Source organism: Aphelocoma coerulescens, chromosome 1 (genome assembly GCF_041296385.1).
Source record: "Aphelocoma coerulescens isolate FSJ_1873_10779 chromosome 1, UR_Acoe_1.0, whole genome shotgun sequence".
NCBI classification, from domain to species: Eukaryota; Metazoa; Chordata; class Aves; order Passeriformes; family Corvidae; genus Aphelocoma; species Aphelocoma coerulescens.
This window is the reverse complement of record NC_091013.1, coordinates 16,202,477-16,220,113: the sequence shown is the minus strand read 5'-3', so window position 1 is coordinate 16,220,113 and position 17,637 is coordinate 16,202,477. Positions and strand designations below refer to the sequence as shown.

At 38.4% G+C, this 17,637-nt stretch overlaps 1 protein-coding gene across 1 annotated transcript in view; it reads right to left on the bottom strand.

The window, feature by feature from the left end:
* Nucleotides 1-5,294: 5,294 nt before the first annotated feature.
* Nucleotides 5,295-17,637, bottom strand: part of SCML2 (Scm polycomb group protein like 2) — a 70,520-nt gene continuing 58,177 nt past the window's right edge. Inside the window, 5 exon segments of the mRNA XM_069002807.1 lie at nucleotides 5,295-6,629; nucleotides 8,109-8,272; nucleotides 8,957-9,238; nucleotides 14,469-14,582; nucleotides 15,625-15,807. Coding sequence (XP_068858908.1) covers nucleotides 6,504-6,629; nucleotides 8,109-8,272; nucleotides 8,957-9,238; nucleotides 14,469-14,582; nucleotides 15,625-15,807 — 869 coding nt within the window. The 3' untranslated portion in view covers nucleotides 5,295-6,503.

Below are 17,637 nucleotides of genomic sequence, written 5' to 3'. Positions count from 1 at the left end.
TCAGATCACTCATATCCTCAACTCCCATGGACTGAGAGTCTAGAAAATGATGATATCAAGACATGAAGTTACATGAAGTCAAACCCAAGCCTGTATTCCCAGGTTGTGGCTCCTCAGCTGCTCTGACTTTAAAAGAAATCATACCAAGAGTGAGTCGTTAGAAGCAGCTAAGAAACAAGGACAGAGAGTGCATATCTCAAAAACTGGGTTGGGAATTACAAGGATTCAGCCCTTGTCTTCAGATAAAATCATGTCAAGATAAAAGACTTCCCATCCCTGACATGGTTCAAAATGTTTATTTCTAACTTTCCCCTTAAAAATCCCAGCACAACAAGAACAGTCAAAGACACAAGTCATCTGTGAATCTGAAACAGTTTATCTTGATATATCCACCTGGTTTTCTCCTTCCTAATTTTCCATTACTTCATGTATTTTCCTTCCCATGTTTATTGCATGCAAACCCTATCACTCATCCCAGCCTTGCATTTCTGTTTTCTTTCAAAACATTTCAACTTTCCCCAACCTGTTCATTTCCTGTAGCCGAACACCACCCAGGCAATTACAATTACTGTATTATTGTGAATGCAAAGAGGTATGAAAGTAATATGCACCCTTTTGCTAAGCTGGCCTCTTGAAAATAAATGAACAGGTGATAGCAGTCAGTTAAAAAAAAACCCAAGACAAACAAAAAAAACCCACCACAAACCAAGAAAAAAACCCCAAACTAAAACCAACTAACCAACAAAATTCCCCCCCCCTTATCCATTGAACCTAATAAACAATTATGTTCCAATATAATTAAATTACCTATCTACTACCTCACCCCTGAAGTACAAGCATAAACCAAGGGTAGAGTAAAACTGAGCATTTATTTATTAATTTCTCCCTCCCCACTATTTTACTCATAAAAGCACAGGGATTTTAAAAAAAAAAAAGAAAAAGAAAAGCACTTTGTAGATCACACTTTGAGTAACACTGTGCAGATGACAGGCATCTGTTCATAACAGTACCACGTACATGCCCAGGCAAGAGCTGAAATCAGTAGCAATAGCTGGTATATACATCAGAGATAAAGCAAGCAAGCTGCAGAGTACTTCCCTTACTTTTCATAACATGCAGGAGTAGGAAACACGTGGAAAGATCCTTCCCTCAAAAGGGTCTTCAATAAGAGGAAACCTGTTCTACAGTTGTAGTTTGGAGAGATGGCAGTTGAGGAAGAGTTCACACCTGTTTGAAAACCTCATTCTTGGAAATCTAGACAGCATTAGCGCAATTGCTTGGGGAGAGAGAGTGTCTCCTTAACTACTGAAAAAAACTAAATATGAGAAAGGGAAAAATTTAGTCATGACCTCTTGCATTTGAACACCAGACTTTCTAAGGTGTGCCACCATTCATTTTGTTTTTTCCCACTTCCTTGCCAATTGCCTCAGTGTCCACCTGGAAGGGTAGATGAGTCTTTGTCTTTCCAGTTCTGGACGTCAGAGCTGGGACAGCCAACGCAGGGTAATAGCAACTGTTGTGGTGGTTTTGTGGCACTTTCGTTTTCTTCCAGCTGTCACAACTGGAAAGGAACCATTGGCAGAGAGGGTTTCTGCAGGCTTCAAGCTGTACATCTGTTCACGCTTGTCTGTTCAGACAACATGGGATGCAATCTCCCCTTCCCCTTGTGCTGGCATCTGTTTGAAAGGGCTTTGATTTTGGATGCTAAAAAGTGAATCTCTGTGGATGAAAATGGCTTTGTATATTTTAAAAAGAAAAGAAGTAGAGATGTGCAGCCTTTGCTATCAGTGCTAAACAGTTCCCCTGCAGATAATGAAAGCTGAAATAAAACTAGCAGTGGTCCACAAAGCCATAAGGAGAAGCAGCTTGTGCAGGACTCCTCAGCGTGTACAGCAGGACTGTGAGATTCTGGAGCTGATGGAAGCTAATTCTGATTCAAATGGGACAAATTACAGCTAATCAAAATTATCTGCTAGGACAGGGATGGATGATTATGTACAGAAGGAATTTAAAAGCCCACTGGATCACTGTAATGGCATATTTTAAGTACACACAGGACTCCAGTCATCTACCACAGCCACAATAATGAGGATTTATTTAGAACAAACCATCAGAGAACAAAGTACCAAAATACTTTGCTATTAAATAACCACCCAACCTATCTCTGCAGTTTTCACACTAAAAAAAAGATACATAAAATGTTGTAGATAGATACAGTTGCGGACTCACAACACAGCGAGTTTACAACAGACTGTTCAGATTTTAACAACTCTCAAAATCGCTCTGCATGACCTTTGAAACAACAGGAATACTGACAGTTGGGGGACACAATCCCAGGATTATGGGCTAGTTAGTAAACTTTACAGAGCAAAAGATTATAATCAAGGCTTGAAAAAAAAGCAGCAATTATTTCACCACTAAAATGAGAATGAAATCAGCTTCTGCCTCCCTGCATCACTCTTAGGCACTTCCAAATGAGCACTTTTTACTCCCTCCCACAGTTTTACATGTAACAAAAATAGAGAGGAGGAATATATGACCTTTGAAACTGATCTCAAGGAGGTCTCTCTTTTTTCCTTTTTTCCTCTTAAGCCAAGCCAGTGTAACACTACACAGCTTCAACTTGGCAGAAAGAGTGACAGAAGGATGAAGATGCTCATTACTTAGAAGAGGTTCACACCTCTTCATTCATTTTACTCTATTATGTAACTAGCTAGCCAATCAAAGAAAAAAATACTGCTATCATCCCCTTTTAAGATGTTTTTCTGTCCATGATCCTGCATTAAAACAGACAACACTCTATAGGTGACAAAAGGAAGACTGGGGAAAACTTGGGCCCGCTGCTGAATGAGACAGGTACCTCATTACATAGAACATGGAAAAGGCTGACGTACTGAATACAAGCTTTGCCTCAGTGTATCCATATTTCAATTCTCTGAATTTCAACTTCAATTAAAGGAAAGAAAAGCACAAAGAAACACTTAAAAAACTTTTATCTGATCAGGTTAAAAGTTCAAGATTTTAGTCATCCCCACCCAGGGTTTCATTTTTCCTCTACAGAAATACTTGAGATACTCAAATTTAGGATTTTTGTATCATGTTCAGAGCTTACATAACCACATCCACAGACTCACACAAAACTGTCAGAGCTACAGAGAAGGCTAACATTGCTTTTTGCAAATTATATCCCTGACTGCAGAGGAAGAAGAGTTTCTACAAATACAATGAGTAATCAGATCACCATCTTTGCACCTGTATCTACCACCTGAAATAAAAAATGGTGTGTCTTTATCCAAAGCAACAAAAAAGGGGAAGATGCTCCATCCTTCAAGCCAACATTTATAACATGATTTGCTGTCTTTCACTGCCATTCCTACATATGTGTGAAAAAGTCCTACAATACTGCCACAGTCTACCCTCCAGACTTCTTCAATTCCACTACTGCATAGGTGTTCTGCAAAAATAATTGTTAGAGCTGCTAGTCCTCCCAGGCAGCAGTATTTAATTTCCAATAGTCCTACGATGAACGGAGGAGTCATGGCACTGTCTTCCAAGATGACCAAAAGTTACAGAACCAGATAAACAGATGAATACATGTTGGCAGAAAAGCAACTTGGAGAAACAAAGAGACTAAATCATATTGTCATCTATATCAAATAAACACCAAAAAGATACTAAGTATGTTCTGAGAGAGATCAGATGCAAAATGCCTCTGGACTATTGTCACTGCCAATTTTCGTTATCTGCCTGTGACAGTTGTGAGGTTACCATTAACCCAATCCAAGTTCCTTCTCAGGCACAGGTTGATTGCTGCCAACAGCCACTAGAACAAGAGACTTCTGTATCACAGAAATAAGAAAGCTTGAGGTGTACAAAGTTCAAACTTAATTGCCATTAACTGCTTTGATTAAAAATATGTTGTGTCTTTATCTGAACACAGCACAAACAGTTTTAATCAGTCTCTTCCCCTCAGTGGTTATATGAGAATTCTGTAAGCTTTAAGTTGCAAAATGAGATATATAAAATGAAATAGTTGAATAACTAAACAAGTTCTTATTTTGAAAGCACAGAACAACCCAAGTTCAAACACTAATTGCCTCAGATGAACAATGCTGGAATGATCTTACCCGTTTCATTAAAACCTCCTTACATCAGATGTTTCCATGAACTGTCAAGAACTGCCAAATGCCAGGTAAGACAGCCACCCTTGCCTATGCAGAGAGCACTCACACATCCACACAGCGTCAAACAGAACGGATAGTTACAACAATGAACAAACTATTTTATTTTTCTTGCTAGATAAGAACATCCCACTGAAAATAAAGAATAAAAAATATATTCCGCTGTAACACTCGGAGTGCTTGAATCTCACGCTACAGCACAAGGCAAATTTCTGGTACAGCAACATCACAGTTATCTTTGTGCACATGGGTGCACAGAAAGCCTTGAACAAATATTTATACCCATAATAGTGCCATGTACAAAAATGTCATTCCATAAAGGCCAAACAGAAAATTTAAACATCTTTGTTTTTCTTATGCCAAGGGCAATGTAAAAAATGAAAACTGTTTTCAGTCAATTACTTCCACTTAAATTGTATGAGATCTTTTTATGCTGAAGCACCCAAATTCAGCATAATAAAGCATAGAAGTAGTATACAATTATATATATGTATAAACAATATACTCAACATGTGGGGCATGATGTTTTCCTTAATATATAATTTTTGGTGTGACCATATGAAAGTTAAGTCAGTATTTTTCTAACAAAAAGAGAAAATATTCTGTTTCTTCAATCACTGCTCTGACCTTTTCTTACTATAAAGAGCATGCCTGTATTATTCATCTAAGCATACATGCACCACAAAAAGATATGCAAAACAAATCAATACAGATAGACTTTAGTGTCAAATGCCTAATGATGTAATAACAAAAACAATTTTCAGGGCCCAAATGACTTGCTGAATTGAAATTGCATTGCAGTCACTTAAAATAACACAATACTTGGACTTGTGAGTCACAAAATTCACTGTTTTCTAGCAGCATCTCTGCTGAAATCTGATGAGTATCAGTCTATGGGTAAAGAAAGGCGTTTTGAAAAAAGTAATTTGTAAAAAATACATTTATACTATATGCTTTCATATAAAAAGGCATTAAGAAATATAATAAATCCTACCATTTTAGGACTACACCTTCCCTAACAAACAGTTTTTATCACTTGACTATTACATACAGTACATTCAGTTTCCTAAACAGAAAGTGTATTTTCTTGTCCCTGATGTATTTTACAACTGGCAGTGACAACAAACTGTTTTATTATCACCACTCATTCTTGCAGCTTATACAAACAGCACCAATTTTACCCAAAAAAAGGTTTATCAGTTACATAGTAGCACTTCCTCACAGGAAATATAAACCCGAAACATTGGAACCAAACGTGTCTTTCCAAAAATATATCGGAATATATGGCTCAGAGTTAAGGGATGAATAACCAGGAGTATTGCATAGTACAGGGTCTCGCCTGTATGAATAAAGACACCTTTTGATTGTTTGTCACCTTCTGACTCCAAGAACAAATTAAACAGGTGCTAATGAAAGTAATACACAACTACATTTACTGGTTAAAAAAAAACAACAAGAAATTGTACAGTTCTCTCTGGCACAGTGCAAAGTACACATTAAAAAACTGAATATATATGTACAATGTGTATGTATATTTTTATATTTATATAGTATGTATTTCCCTGACACATACACGTGTACATGTAAAAAGCATGAACACACACATCTATGCCAAACTTAGCAAAAAGATGGAATGTTTAATATGTGGATGCATTGTTCCAGTGAAATCAGTCTGTCTCAGAAATGGCTGTTTATACAGCCAATATGACCTTCCATGAAACAGAAATATTTACTGCCTGCCTAAATTGACAATATACGGTACATTTGTCCTCATAACTTCCCAAAGGACTGATAATCACACTTTATAAAAGCTTCTATTTGTATTAAGCCCTCTCTTCCATAACCCTTCCTCTCTTCTGAAAGACCAGAGTATTCATTACAGAGATGATTCTATTTTAAGGTTTTCTTGCAATATAAAAGTTTACAGCCATCCCTGTAAAAATTATTAACACCTGATGCTGGTTTAATTTATTATGTCCCTTTGGGATTCAGCTGTTTTGGTTCTGGATATGAACATGTTGGCTGAAGCCTGTAACAAAGAACACATTTTTCAGGATTCGGAGAGTGTTGTTACCACACCTGCCCACACCCTGTATGATCAATTGTCCTTCACCGCCAACTTTCTGTGAAACAATTTGCAAAAATACAAGAATGTAACACAAATCCCTACCCTCCCCTTCATCCTGAATGTCTCTTTTACATTTCAAGAGCACTTTCAAAAAATAAAGGTTTATATCAGCAAAAGTTTCAAATCAAGGCGATGGCTGTGAACCTGAGAGCTCGGTGTGATCCGAGCACACGTGTTTGTGGTATCCCCACTGGCTAGAACTTTCCTTGTTTAAGTCGTTCAATGTGGTAGCACAACTTCAGGGCAGGCCCCAGCTTCAGTCCCATATATTTCATTATCATATCACTCCTCAGTAAGAGTAGTGCCTTCCCATCAATTTCCTGCAGAAGGAAGAGTATAAACACAACAGGCAACTACTTTAACAAGCTGCATGGTGAAACTGGAAAGTACATTATAGTTGTTTATACTGTAGTAAAAACATATCTACTATATATAAAACAGTAACTGTAATTTTGTATTTACAGATGACCACTGAAATTTAATTTGTTTTAGTATTTTTAATTTGTGATTAAGTATTTGAGATGTTAGAGAAAGAAAATGACAGTAAATAAAAAAAACTGACCAAACCAGCCCTCAGAATTAGAACCAACCAGGAAAAAAACTGAATGGGTCAAGGGAAAAAAAAACCAGAAGCTGCAAAGGAAGGTCTGTGCATTCAGAGATTAAATGATCCAAGCACTGAGGCCTTGCACTGAACCTTGAAAACAGCCGTGGGAGGATTTTGGCATGCGTGTGCAAACGGTCACACGGAGGAAGGGGCTGGATACTATCTAAGTATGGTAAATTAGACAGATCTGTTTCCATGCTGAACCAGAGAGATTGTCAGGATCAAGATCAAGGACAACTTTGTCTGATTTCAACTGTCTGACTGAGAAGCTGCTGAAATATGACAGTCCTAAGCTCTTAGTACCACTACATACCATAGACAGGCAATTAGTTCCATAAAGCACCATAAAGAGAAACAGTCTTCCTTATTTTTTTAAGCAAAAATCTGACAAAACAAGTGACATCTACTGCTGTTATACAACTAAGAATAAAATAGAAGACAGGAATCTCCATTGAAAGTTATTTTGATTTTTCCTTCTAATCCAGTTTACTCAGAGATTAAACTGTTAGGAGGAGCTGGTGCAGAACATGGGAGAAATACTACTAAAGAGAAAGCCTCTTTTTGGAGGGCCATATATGCAATGAAATAAGAAAGCAGCTCTTTACTGAGCAACCTACCATAGAAAAGCACAGCAAAAAGGAGTAGAGGAGATCAAACCTAGCACAAACTGGTACAGTTTCTGTCTCCAAAGATAACATCTAGTCAGACGTATGAAACCCTACACACTGTTTTCCCAAACAGATTAATTAAATATTTCAGCTGCTTCTCTGAATTTTAGTATCAATGACCAAGTGTCTAGCTAACGATGGATAACATCATCTGTGCCTCAGGACATTAAGTCTCCAAAACAGGGGGACTGAATTCCCTGCACTGTACATGAGAATGCCATCTTCTCTAGAGGCACCAGGGATGACAGGGGTACTAAGGATGTTGGCCATTAGAACTTGGGCACTTCCAGCCTGGCATTATTTCATATACACTGGAAAGAGGTGGCTATTTAGTCTAGCAAGACTGAAAGACAGAAAAAATACAATGCAGGAGGGGGTTTCAGGTGGAAAAGTAATTTTCAGCCTCTCCCTATGATATGAGGAGAGCCTACTCCCAGCTGCAAATAGACTGATAGACATGAAAGTTGTCTTTTAAGAGATTAACATGACACAGTCTACTAGAATAGAATGGATATGCATCATACATGTCTCCTAAAGAGTTCTGCATGTGGAGCCAGTGCCCGTGGATCAGCTTCTTTCACGAAACGCACTACTTCCTCTATTGACCAAGTGGAAGGATCCTTATTCAATATTCTTGAAGGTTCCCTTTTTAGTGAATTCAAATCCGGTCCAGTTGTGGAACTTGCAGCTTTTAATATAAAAATATTGTGAAAGGAAGAAGTATCACTAGTTTGTACAGGGATAACACATTTCATTTCACAAAAGACACTTAATATTAGCTTATGGCATTTATTATGCATTGTTTGCAATGTATTAAAAGATGCTTTATTTTTCTTCTAATAATACTGAACTATTCCTTTTGTCTTTAAATGCCTTCTATAACTGCAATACTTACAGCAGCATAAACATTAGCATTGTGACATACCTAGAGGAATTTGACTTGTACTTGGCTCCTGGGTCCCAAGATGCTATTAACTGGGAATGAGGCAAAGACAAGTGAAGCTGTGCAGACAGAGGGAGAGACAGTAGGAAACCCTATCCCTGTATTTCAGCAACATGGCAATATTTGATAAGATGCTCAGGAAGTGAGATGCATATATCTATCCCTGTCTGGTCTGGCTTGCTGCAGGGTCCATCACAACAGCAAGAGGAAGCTGCAGCAGGAAAGACCCTCCCTGGCTTACACTACACTATTAGTAGTAACAGGCTTAAGTTCTGTATTTGCAGTTACATTAGCAAGCCTGACATGCTTGGCAACAGCACATTTCATTCCATATGCAAGCTTTCCAACGGCAAGGAACTTCTTTATTCATAACTTTGTGTGTTAATAGAAGCACTTACATCTTCTGGAAGATTTTGTAAAACAGCATACCTTCAATCCGCCTCTGTATCCGATTCCTGCTGACTTCATAGTAACCACTGCTCCCAGCAGAGCTCAGGGACAGCCTGCGCAGGACTGGGGCTGAATTTGAGGTAGCAGTTGCTGGCTGGTGGGAATTTCTGTAATATGCAGCATTTCCTGAAGTACGGTACTCCGTGGAATTACGACAGGTTGGGTTTGATGGATTTACAGAATTAAGTGCAGAATCCATAGAGTCCTCAGAAAATCGGTGTTCTTTGGAAGTGCTGTTTTCCTCTATAGGCAATGTTTCTGCTACACAAAAAGCAAGCATCAATATGTTCAAAGTGATGGACATTAGACCTTTGTTATTTAAGGCCATGCTGTGTTCTCTTGAAGGTACTGACAGATTGTAATCCTGTTAACAACTCTCCTGTGAGGCAACCACTGAGACTGAATGTTTGCCCCTTTTCCTCAACTAATCATTGGGCTCTTACCGTATTTTAAAACATTATTTTTTTAGCTAAAGATTTAATATGTCAAGTTTGAGACATTCTTCCATAAATCATTTCAGTTGTACTTACTGAATGCTATGAGCATGGAAATGACAGAGGAAATTTTTTTTTAAATAATATTGTCTGCTGTAAATATTGATACATCAAATAATTTTAGTTAAGCATTTTCATTGTTTTTTATACATATAATTAAAAAGCTAACCATTAATATTATGTAACATTTATTTTGCAAGATATTTTTAATACAAATAAAAAACTCATATTAACTAACAATTGTTGAATACGTTCTAAACAGCAGAGGGAGTCACTAACTTCATAAACAAAACAAGTGGACAATTATCATCTATGGACCCCAACAGGTTCAGACAGAGGTACCATTATTAAAAAAGGAAGAGGTTGCAGGCAAAGCCACAGAAGGCTGTGAGTGCTTGGCATGCCACACTAATCTAACATGTTTTGACCACCCTGATGTATCTACACATAATTCTTTGCCTAGGGCAGGGTTTCAGGGTCTCTCAGTGCAGACTCTGGAAAGTTAAAGATACAGGTAAATTACTGAACCCATGGAGCAAGTAAAAAAAAATAAATATATGAAGTCTCAGGGAGGGAGTATAACAATATTCTAGTTCTTACACCTTTTCAGCTAATTTATACTCTACGAAAGACAACATCCACTCAGAAGACTTGTGAACTTTTAAAGTCTGTCAGTGCTGATTCTAAGCCACGTGAGTGGAGTCCAGCGTGTCCCTTTCCCTGTGCCATGAGACGGGAGCCAGGTTTGCTCGATTACTGAAAATTCCACTCCTGTTCAACCCAATTCAGGACTGTTTGGGAGAAGCATGCCATGTGAGGGGAAAAAAAAACCCAAATCAACAGGAACACCACTTCATTCTCTAGCAATCATAGATATTCCCCTCCATTTGCATCAGGCCAGTATCTAGCATGAGAAAGAAGTTGGAAGCATGATGTACAAATCTGTATGAAACAAATGCTGCTTTGGCAGGAGAGTTAAGAGCTGGAAAAATATAGCTAACAGGTTCACAGAAGTGTAAGCCCCACACTACCATCTTGAAAATTACTCTAGTGAAGTTATAAAACATATGCTAGTGATGCAGCATATTCTTTGGAATAAGAACTGGTATGTTCTGCAAAACAAGTTCCTGAAGTAAAGCTTTTTACTACCCTTCTTATATATAAACTTTCAAGAATTTCTTGGGCAAATGCCCAATTAAAACCAAAGGAAGAGAATTTTCCTAAAAAACCCAGTGAGTTTCTCAAGCATACTTTCAACTTGCTTCATGAGGTCTCAGGTTCCCTTTCTGAATCCTGTTTAAAGTGTAGTACAGTGAACAACTATTACATGTATTTTGACCTTCAACAGCATAATCCTGAAAGGGAATTAAAGGCACTCAGAGAGCCAGCTCCCTACTTAGTGAATTCAGTAAGGCAAGACCATAGAATCACAGAATGGAACCACAGAATCATTTCAGCTGGAAAAGACAATGTGAAGATCATTGTTAACCCAGCACCACCATGTTCACCACTAAGCCACATCTACATACCCCCAGGGCTAGTGACTCAACCCTGGGCAGCCTGTTCCAATACTTGACAAGTCTTTCAGTGAAGAAATTTTTCCTAATACCCAATTTAAACTTCTCCATGTGCAACTTGAGGCCATCTCCTCTTGTCCTATCACTTGGGAGAAGATATGAATCCCCACCTCCCAGTAACCTTCTTTTACATAACTGTAGAGAGCAATAAGGTGAAAGGAAGTGAGCACTTCCACCAACTCCCTCAATACTACCGGGTAGATCCTATATGGTCCCAGAGACTTGTGCATGTCTTAAGTGCTGACCATTTTCCCTTTGACTGTGGGGGCTTAAGTCTGCTTCCCATCCCGACCTTCCAGTTCAGGAGGCTAGGTACATGGAGAACAACTGATCTTAGGACTAAAGACGGAGGAAAAGGAGGAATGAAGTACATGAAGTACTTCAAACAGCCTTCCTCAAACTCTGCCGTTTTGTTTTGCCCAATAAAGGCTTGAGATTCTCCTTAGCCGTCCCCTGACTGCTGAGAAAAATGAAACAAAAATTTTCTTGTCTTTTATGGCAGTAGCCAGGTTAAGTTCTATTTGAGCTCGAACCCTTCTAATTTTTGCCTTGAATAACCTAATGGCATCCTTGTAGTCTTTCTGATTTTCCTGCCCTTTCTTCGAAAGGTCCTTTTTCTTCCTGAGCTCCAACCAAACCTCTCTGTTCAGCCAGAAAAGTCTTCTTCCCTGCAAGCTTGTCTTTCAGCATGTGACAGCCTGCTCCTGGTACATTTAAGATTTCCTTCTTGAAGAATGTCCAGCCTTCCTGGACTCCTTATCTGCAAGGTGATGTAACATCTTTTACTAAATTTAATAATCATGGAATAAAGAAGTTTTATGGATACAAGTCCTTCTCTTTCATATAAATAACTTTCAAAATAACCACTGCAAAACTTGGTAGTTTGTCAGACCTGAATCACAAACGTTATATACCCTACAGTAAATACTAGGTTTGGGAAAGATCAACTCTACTTTTTTCCCCCCATGATATCAGCATTTGAATTAATCTTACTGTAAACTAAACTCATATACACAAGGTGGAAAAGCTGGCATATTTTCCATCATGTTTTAGGATAGGCTTTCTGTTCAGCAGCTATAGTATCCAATCCACCTTCCATTCCATCCATCCAGCTTCTCTACAAACAAAATGCAGCAAAATTGGCATCCAGCAAATGGAGCACTGCAATCCATGGAGTGACACAGTTTGCCTACCTCAGTATTCTGAGCAGTTGTGAATAACAGAGGTACGCAAAGAGATGGGAGGTTCTACTGCAGAATGCCTGACCTCTGGGGAAATTAATGAAAGGCCAGTAAGAGGCCTTAAGTTTCAAATGTAGGGATGACAGAAGACTGTTTAGGCTCTCAAGGCCTTAGCAGGAACTGGATGTTTTGTTTTCTTGAGGCTCTTCTGGGAATTAGAAGCCAGTTGTTCTGTCTCATACAATAACAAAATGATGTAATTGGACACAGTAGTAGGAACACTCTGTTTCCAGGGGAAGGGAGTCTGAGTTATTTCCCACTCCCTCCTCCTTTATCTTTCATAACTTTAAGAAGAAACTGTTAGTGAGCAAGAAAGGCAGCAAAATCTGCAAAGCATATCCCTGAGCAGATAGAAAGAAAACGAGCTGTTTGAAAGACCATTTCGCACAATTACTCCATTTTGCCTTCAAATGATATTTCAAAATAACTGTTTTAAGACAACTGTGTCTCAATGGAAGCAGAACTTTTTGGGGACAGATCTTTCTTGTTAACCAACCCAAAACTGACCGCTACAAAACTGCCTCCAGATTTTCAGCAGAGGACATTGCCTTAATGGGAAACACACAACACTAGAGAACACTTTGCCTCTTAAAATGCACAGAGTACGAATTCAAACCTCTGAAACCATGGAAAAACACTTATTTTAATTATTTATTATTCATGAAACTGCATTTTACATGGAAATCTTAAAGTGTATTTTAAAGGGTACACAGACTCCATCTGTAAAAGATCCAGTAGCAAACAAGGAATAAAAAACAGCATGTTTACTTGAGTAGGATTTCTTACAAGATAATGCAGATCTACTTAAACATTTGTTTTGCTCCAAATGAAACAACTTCATCTGAGCATTATTAAGTGCTCCACACTTATTAAGTTAGTACCAGAAATCTGACTTAGGTGTACAATATATCTCTGGAATTAAGCCAGTGCTTCTTTTGTGAAGACACAGAAGTCAATAATCAATGAATAACTGTGTATAACAGCCGCCACAGGAAATATAAAGATTTGAATATGTTATATATATACAAAATAATAAGATGCATAATTTTAAATAAGCTATCATTTGGAACATTTTAATTTTACATCCTTTACTGCTTTAACTGTAGTCTTACGGCTTTTTAATATGCACAGACGAGATATCCTGCCCCCACTCATGGTAATAGATATAAAATCATTTCAAGATCACAAAAAAGAAGAAAGAAAAAAGAAGCAAAAAAAACTTATCCCCATCATACTTCACAAAAGCCATTGGAAATTATGTACAAACATCTTGCTGCAAGAGAAAGTATGTATCAGATGGCATAAGTCAGTATCATCAACTTACCATGTCTTAACCAGTTTAAGTAGAAAATACTTGTCATAGGTTAGCAACCATTTTGCTGTGTCTCTCTCACTGACATTTAAACCTAGATGCTTTACTTCACATCTGAGGCAGACGAAGACTATATATGCTCAGTTACTGCAGCTGAGCTGCAGCACAGGAAAAACTGTTATTTATCTGTGAACTACAGCAACCTAAGAGCGAGCTGCCACAGGGAATCCACACTGCTCCCCTGGCCACAGCCACCTTCCTTGCATTCAACTCTTCCCTGTGCTCATCCAAGTCCACAGAGAGTCACTCCAGAGAAGTAAACCAAGACTCTTCACCAGAATGTTTTGTGGACTTTTGCTCACTGCTTCAGCTCACCAACCAGCCACAGAAAGGGAGCAGGGGGTGGGCTAGGACTCACTGCAGGGACAAGGAGGCAAGGAATGCACAACTTCCACTGGCAGCTAGCCAGAAACTCAGCTGAATTGTATCATCAAGCTGCACCCTTACTCACTTGATGAACCCAGCCTAGAGTTAAGAGTTGCTTCCAATTTATCTCCTAACCCATTTCAAGGCAATTGGTTTTCTGCTCAGTAGCCCTACATGAAGCAGGACGCTTCATCTGTCACCTGTGTGCCTGAGCCCCTTCACAGAAAAGACTGCAGGTTTAGGAGAAGCACTGCTGGAACTTGCAGTAGATCTTCCTTAAGTGCAAAATCTGTGCCAGTGATCAATAATTAACAGACTTCCACCCTGACCTGTCAAAGGCTAGAGACAAACCAGACATATATGTTGTACTCAGTCCATTTTGACTGGAAATACTAAAACCATAAATAATCCTCATATATAATTCTGACATAACATAATTACCTTCAGATGGATGAGCATCGTTTCTGGGAAGCTTAGGGGAAAGAGGAGCAGTGTATGATGGAGAGTCCTGAGAGTATCGTTTAGCATTCCTGTTTTCAGGTATTTCTTCTTTGGCTGTGAAGAGGAAAAGTCACTGCCTATTATTCTAGCATAAAGCTGCTCATGGGCAAAGTCCAGAGACAGAAGCAAAGACAGACATCAGCCATTCACCAGGTTAGAGTTGCATTTCTTGTGTCACACAGACTCAGTCACCTCAACACAAAATTTCAAAGTTGAATTACCTTGACCCTGTCTACTTTCCTGAATAGCTAAAACTAAGAACTTTCATATGATAGATAGAATTATAAACAAAATTTCTCCATTGGAAAGAGGAAAAAAAAAATTTCTACAGCAGCACCCAGAACACAGACTCAGCTATCAAACAGTTGTGAGGAAGCTTCATTCCCAGTATAAAACTCCTGGAATTGTCTTGACAACAAGGCTATCTCAGCTGTCACTCCTGGTGACTCATGACCTGGGACTTGTAGTACCAGGTCCTACGAACAACCTGTCAGAAGATCTTGGGCAAGTAATTTCATCTCCCCTTCACTCTATGTTCCTGGTGCAGCAAAAGTATTGGACTCATAAAAAATTTCACAAGCAGCCAATTTCCCAAGTTTTTCTACTAGATAACTGGACTGTACATAGTAGAATGCAAAACTTTTCAAACCACCCCTAAGTGAGGTGAAAAGAGAAAGAAAAGACCTTTTACTTGTGTTGGACGGGTTAGACTGAATTCCCTTTCAGGGCAAGTCCTTTCTCACAGACAGCAAGCATCTTTTGGTAAGTTTAATTTATGAGCTGAGCATAAATTTAACAAATGAAATGTGAAGTTTTGAACTTGTCTTTTTAGTGGTATCACAGTGGTAAAGTACATATATTTTCTGGCTTGCCTACAGGGAGAAGTTTACTGAACAAAATTATTTCTGCACATGTGGTATGACCTATCCATTACTGTCAAAGCACTTCCACGCTGGAACCAATTCACAAGGAACTGAAGTGTATTAATTTCAAGCAATTCACGTCACAGAAAGACAGACTAAAAAGTTGCATTTCATAAAGCCACCACATTTCTCAAAAATATCAGCACTTGAAAATAACAAGTGATTAACAGTACCTGGCTTATTCCTATCATATTCCATAGGACTATGTGCACATCCCATGTAAGGGCTGAAAGGCTGGCTACTGAAGAGATTATCACACTGCAGACTGTGGCAGAGTTTCTCCAAGAAGCGTAGGACAAACGATGCACTGTTTACAGAAGGAAGATTGATGGCATGCTTTTCCCCATCAAAGGAAGCTGTGAATAAGAAGAGTATGTCAAACACCCCCAAGCATGCTATCATGAAGTATAGTAAAATACCATCATTAACTTACAGGAGAAGACATCCAGACTTGATTTAAACCATGTAAGACATGAGACGAGTAAATAATCATTCTGATAGTTTAAAAACTTTATATCCAAAAGACTTGACTTTACCTTCCATTGGATCCATGTCAGTTTAAATTGGCTCTATAGGAACTTATTTTAATAAAATAATTTTAGATTCATACCAGTATAACAAAACTTAAAACTACTCCCTCACCACCAAAACTTTATGTGGAATTTCCATTGCTTATAAAGCAGCAAGCTCTCCACCACCTATTTGCAGGAGATAGAACAAAAAAAGACCCTTTACAATACTTGCTAAAAAACCCAAACAAACACCCCCCCAATCAACAAAAAGCCCAAACAATTATTTTAAAAAAAAAGCAAAAAAAAAAAAAACCTGAAGAAACAAACCAAACAATTTTAGGGTTTTTTTTCCTCAGTTTCTAACTGAATGGAGAATACTTGTGGTAAGGTGCTGGCATCCATTACCATTGAAATTCTGACTCAGAAACTGTTTTGCCATTTGCTATTTTATCACTAGAGAAATCTATCCTGCTGTCAACACTACAGTGGTCTAGCTCCCATTTATTTCAACAGGAGTTAGGTGGCAGAGATACCACAGCAGCCACAAATGGATCTGTTGTCTTTTAACTGAGTGATTACAAAGAGCCTGGACGTGTGCCTATGTCTTTTCCTTGTTGACCTCTTTTCTTGCCCCTCAAACAGTGTGGCAGCTGAGGATATTTTTCTTTTTTGTGAAAATTATTAAGGTTTGGAAAAGATTCAATACTACAGATACATGGATAAATAATTACCATTACATCAGCTGAAACTTTTAGTTACTTGTGATTAGAAAGACTCTAGAACAAAGCAGGAACAAACTTGTAACTTAAGCTTAGGGCTGAAAAGAAGTGGCATGAACACCAGGTTTATGCATCAATTTGTCTTTTTGGTTTTCAGCCTGTCATGCAGCTTTCTGTTGTTAACATAAGTTTTCAAATGATAAGCAGAGCTTTAAAGGATCACATTTTGTTGGTAGCAGATGCTTAAAAAAAAAAAAAAAAGCAGCCAGAAATGACAAGAAAGCCTTTATTCACAGATCTGAATTAAGGAGTATTTCCATATTGTGCTACAAAAGAGACAGATAATATACACAAAACCAAAGAAAATGCCCAAGTCGAGCATATTTTAGGCTTCCTTAGGAAATCTGAAGTGTCAATTACTTACACTGTTGATGTAAGGAAGTTTCTGATTAGAGTTAATGTGAGTTAACCAGCCAGCATCAACAACAGTGTGCTGCCTCTCCCATCTGCTTTCATGACAGACTGACCAGTGCAAGCGCTTGAAGTTTAAGAGTCCAAAGTGTTTAAGGACCAAAGTGCTTCCGTGGCCTATTAGGTTTTTTTCTAGGCTCCAATGTCCAAATGAAATGCTAATGATTAACAGTCCCACATGTGGCTCAGACACAAGGTCCTCTACATCCTGTTTGGGGAAGGGGTCTCCAAAGGCAAATTTTTGCTTGGAACTCAACCAGTTCTAGAGAGCAAATGGGCTGTGAGACTTAGCATAGCCTGACCTCCTGACAAATTTACTGCAAGGTAGTAGTCAGCTACAGCAGAAATTTAAAATGCTTTATAATAGCCTTATGGATCTTCCTATACGGCCTTTGAGAAAATGACTTATTCCATACCCCTTAATTTCTCATTTAGAAAAAACCATTGAAAAGAACAATGTTATTTAAGAATTGTCAGGAGGATA